The sequence below is a fragment of the Oncorhynchus masou genome, chromosome 6 (assembly GCF_036934945.1).
Source record: "Oncorhynchus masou masou isolate Uvic2021 chromosome 6, UVic_Omas_1.1, whole genome shotgun sequence".
Taxonomy (NCBI): Eukaryota; Metazoa; Chordata; class Actinopteri; order Salmoniformes; family Salmonidae; genus Oncorhynchus; species Oncorhynchus masou.
This window is the reverse complement of record NC_088217.1, coordinates 80,276,393-80,281,171: the sequence shown is the minus strand read 5'-3', so window position 1 is coordinate 80,281,171 and position 4,779 is coordinate 80,276,393. Positions and strand designations below refer to the sequence as shown.

General features: G+C 42.3%; 1 protein-coding gene across 1 annotated transcript; it reads left to right on the top strand.

Annotated features, from left to right (window-relative positions):
• Positions 1 to 477: 477 nt before the first annotated feature.
• On the top strand, positions 478 to 3,223 carry LOC135541220 (zinc finger protein 566-like). The gene is made up of 2 exons (XM_064967321.1): positions 478 to 761; positions 1,932 to 3,223. The coding sequence occupies exons 1-2, from the start codon at positions 569 to 571 to the stop codon at positions 2,798 to 2,800; spliced, it is 1,062 nt and encodes a 353-aa protein (XP_064823393.1). The 5' UTR covers positions 478 to 568; the 3' UTR covers positions 2,801 to 3,223.
• Positions 3,224 to 4,779: the final 1,556 nt, after the last annotated feature.

The following is a 4,779-nucleotide window of genomic DNA, read 5'->3' as shown; positions in this document are numbered from 1 at the left end:
CCAAAGAGGATAGAAAATGGATCAAGATCTTCAATGAGACTGTGCAGGGATCCAGATTTGCAGATTTAAGAGGTCATTCTAGTCATTGGCATACATTGACACTTTCGTTTTCAAGCCCTGTATTTCTAACCCCCAGAATTGGGGCCTTTGTGAATACAACCCCATGGCCCTAACCCTGTGTTACTGGTTAGGGTCAACTTTGACCTCCTCCCAACTGGTGTCTCCTGGGACATGGTGGTTTTTCATGCAAAGGCATGAAAAAAACGTCTCGTTGTTACAGAATATACTGACTGACAACAGTTAGAAATCTAAACTAGCAATTCAGAGTATAGTCTGCTAGAAACGAAGAAGAAGACATTTTAGCTAAATTTGGTGTTGGGGGTAGGATCCAGTGACTGGTTTTCCATTAAATGCTCCAAGACAGCAGGTGGCGCTATTGTAATGCAATCTGTTCTTCACCGATCGCGTTGTGTAAGGAGCACACCGTCCATCGTTGTTTACATATGTTATAGATTAGATCTGCTAGGCCAAAGCAGACAGAAGTTTCAACATTTATTTGATCGCCAATATGTCCAAAATACAGTTGCTGAATGTCTTCGTCGCCGAGCGTTTATCCGCGGCTGCTGTGGAGATATTCGGGGCCGTAGAGAAGACCATTGCAGAGTTTCAGGAACTAATTTTATGTTCAGCAGAGGAGAACGAGCGTCTACGGAGGCTGTTGGCCATGGTTATCAAACCAGAGCTAAAGTTACACAGAGTTGGTGTGTATAGCGAGCTACAGTTGTGATACGATATTTGTATATTTAACGTCACTAGACTAGATAATTCAGATGGAACGTTGTGATATGCGCACTCTTAGCCCAATATTATACCTTTGATCAATTATTTATTTCATTAACTAATAAGACGAGGTTTAAATAGCCAGTAGATGCGACATGTTCGCTTACAGCTGCACTAGGGTCGGACAGGCTTCCTGCATAGATTAAGACCCCGTGGAGGGATGAAAATTCGGAGTACAACGCATTTCTCAACCCTGGATTGAGATACATTTTTCGAGACATATCTCGCAGAAGCCTGTCCAAATTTACTGCAGCTGTAAACACGCGGGTTGGATATGCTGGCAGAGTTCTGAAGGGCATTCCATAAAGATTTGAGAATTTGATAGATCTACATCCTAGTTCTGATTAGGCCCATTTGTCCCGCGTCTGAAGCTATCTACACCCTAGTTCTGATTATACCCATTTGTCCCGCGTCTGAAGCTATCTACACCCTAGTTCTGATTATACCCATTTGTCCCGCGTCTGAAGTTATCTACACCCTAGTTCTGATTAGACCCATTTGTCCCACGTCTAAAGTTATCTACACCCTAGTTCTGATTAGACCCATTTGTCCCGCGTCTGAAGTTATCTACGCCCTAGTTCTGATTAGACCCATTTGTCCCGCGTCTGAAGTTATCTACACCCTAGTTCTGATTAGACCCATTTGTCCCGCGTCTGAAGCTATCTACACTCTAGTCCCGATTAGCTAAACACATTTACAGTGCATTCGGAAAGTATTCAGACCCCTTGACGTTTTCCACATTTTGTTATGTTTCTGCCTTATTCTAAAAATTAAAAAAAAATCCTCATCAATCTCCACACAATACCCCATAATGACAATTGGACCATGAGTTATCTCGAATGCAGTCACTATGAAATGCCCAAAGACCTCGTCACTAATTCACAAAATAATTAATGACAAGTCTAATATTGGGATAGCGCACCCTGAACATAACTTTGGTTGGCCAACATTGCTCTGTTGAATCATGCTGTAGCTAGTGTAGTAGACCATTCAACAAATCCTCTTGTTTTTAAGTACAAAGAGGCCTTCCAAACAAAATCACTATTTTTAGTCATTCAAAATATTGATTGAATATATTTGTTTCCCTCCAGACTTCCAGCTACTCACTCTAGTCGTTCCCCCTGAGCAGCAGAACTGTGATCAGGAGTGGAGCCCCAGTCTGGGGCAGGATGACCCAGAATCCACACAGATTAAAGAGGAACAACTGGAGCTCAGACTCAGTCAGGAGGACCCACCTCAGCCCTCACATCTTTACCAAAACCAAACTGTGGATGATGTAGAGAGGAGCGCTCTGCCTATCATCAAAACTGAGGAGATCAAAACAGATCCTGATGTAGAGGACTACAGAGTACCACAACCAACCAGTGATCAGCCCCACTCAGTTCATCCAGACTGCTCTGCTGCAGTGGAGAAACTATATCAGTGTAAACAATGTGGCAACAGCTTCACACGTAAGGGACACTTGACCATCCATTCAAGGATACACACTGGGGAGAAACCTTATCAGTGCAAACAGTGTGGTAGATGTTTCAATGTTATGAGTAACCTGAAACAGCATATGAGAATACACACAGGACAGAAATCTTATCAGTGCAAAGACTGTGGCAAATGTTTCAGTCGGAAGTGTGACTTGGACAGACACACAAGGATACACACAGGGGAGAAATATTTTCAGTGTGAAGACTGTGGCAACGCTTTCAACCAGAAGATAGAATTGACATCGCATATGAAAGTTCATAGAGGACAGAGAACATACAGCTGTCCTGTATGCAGGAAAAGTTACATGGCATTAAGTCATTTAAGACGTCATCAGAGCATTCACACAGGGGAGAAACTTCATCAGTGCAAAGAATGTGACAAATGCTTTAGTTATAAAGGAAGCTTGAAGTTGCATATGAGCACTCACACAAATGGGATACAGAATATCACTGCAATGAGTGCAGCAAAAGCTTCAGCCTGAAGTGAATCTGAAGTGAAAACAACAAATTATACTTTATCATTGTGGATTTCTTGTTACATCCAACTTTAAATTAATGTTCTATTTTCTGGCACTAGACAAAAAAGCGAATTGAGTTGTGTGTATGGAGGGGGAAGCATCACTCAGTGTCAGCTTTTTAAGGTGAATCTAGCTCTCACTTTTAGGGACCTACCCTCCAGGACACTGCTGGCTTCAGGATGTCCTCACCACTGTATTTAGCACAGAGCACACACTTGGATTTGTAAACAACAGGAGTTCTTATTCAATTGTTTAACAATGACATACAGGATATCTTCTATCTGTACTGATGGCTGCATGTTAGAATATTGAAGTAGCCCATCACATCTGTATCAACTCAATACAGCAAATAAACTTTGTTTTAATAAAGCTGTTTTTTTCAATGGATGTCATAGTGAAACCCTATTTTTCTCTGTTGAACATGATTTTTGTGCTGGTTCATATCAGGAAGGTTTAGTACATCCTCTATCAGCTCTATTCCCTGCCTCTTACCCCCAACCCTATCCTGGAACAGCATTCCTAAACTCTCAGACGCTTTGTCCATATAGGCCCTGTGTCAATTTTACCTTCTGACTGGTGTCTCCTGGGACATGGCTGAAAGTAAATCTGTGCCTTTGTTTGAATTATTGGGTCACAAAAACCTTTGTTGGGTAAAGGTCAGGCTGTAAAGGACTTTGTGAACCATTACCTTATACTGACAGTGGCTTCCTGTGAAAACTGTGAGTGTTTAAATGTAGGTCAGTGCGATATTTGACAGGCCACATTCCTAAGGAACACCAGCGTCATGGAGAATCCTAAACATTCCAACTGACCTGACTGCGCTCTCCACAACCGTGTCTCCTTCCCCCATCCCGAGCCTGACCACAGAGGGCCCTGAGGTACAGTGTTGTGAGAATCAGGACCAGCTTTAACTGAGTGTTTGAGGTCCATCTCAGTAGTCATAAGCCCCTCCCCCTTTCCACTCCTTTGACCCCTCCCCTTTTCCACTCCTTTGCAACTCTTCTGCAGGTCGTTGTTTTGTGAGAGAAGGGTTCTCCGTTGACTAAAGTAACTGGAGTAAAAAATCAGGTAGATGATAGCTACAATGATACTTTTCGCCTGTGCATACTGCTCTCTACTTGCAGGGCTCTCAACACATTTTGGGGTTGTGGTTATTCCTCCTGTGGTAGTGACTGTCAGAAATGCCACTATAATGGCAAACTTGAACTGCTGCTGACCTGACACCAAGACAACTGTCTCATCATCTCTAACAACACTTGGCAAAGGAATGTTGTAGGGATTTATTCAGATAGATATTACTAGATCCACAAAAATCGATAATTTACGTCTACTTTTATCCAAATATTTGCCTGTAGGATTAGGGGGACAGTGTCGCTGGTGCCCGTCTTACAAAATCAATAAAGATTCAACCACAAAGTTGACACATCATGAAATATAATACAAATATTTCTGAAGATAATAAACAGGTGGTCCCACTTCTAAACTAATCCTCTGCCACATGTGGGGTGGTTTGATTTGGCCCTATTTGGTCAATGCCTCCTAATAATCTCCAGTCATTTATCAATCAATAAGAACTGAATTTGAACTAGTACTGGCCGCTTAACATTTGTCTGGGTGACTTTGTCAGGACCGGTAGTTTCCTCTGTTCCCTGTGTTTCCAGGGCAGATCTGGGTCTGTGTTTGTTATCATAGGCTGTGATAATCGCTCCTCAGACTCCCTCCAGTACAAACTAAATGAAGGCCTCTGAAAGGAAGGCCTCTGACAGTTGTGGCCAGAAACATTGTTTTAAATTAGATTCATGTAAGCCGGCATTGTTCGTGTGCCAATGGTGGAAATGCAATATTAATTTCAGAGAGAAATGGGTCAAGAAAACAGAGAGAGGAGCTGGAGGGTATAGGACTCTTTTATTACTAGTTTTCAGAGTGGAAATATGTAGGAGAAA

Excerpts from the sequence above, each read along its gene's own strand:
- LOC135541220 (XM_064967321.1), top strand. The coding sequence starts at position 569 with ATGTCCAAAATACAGTTGCTGAATGTCTTCGTCGCCGAGCGTTTATCC. Across the intron at positions 762-1,931 it reads GCTAAAGTTACACAGAGTTG|ACTTCCAGCTACTCACTCTA; the intron begins GTGTGTATAGCG and ends GTTTCCCTCCAG.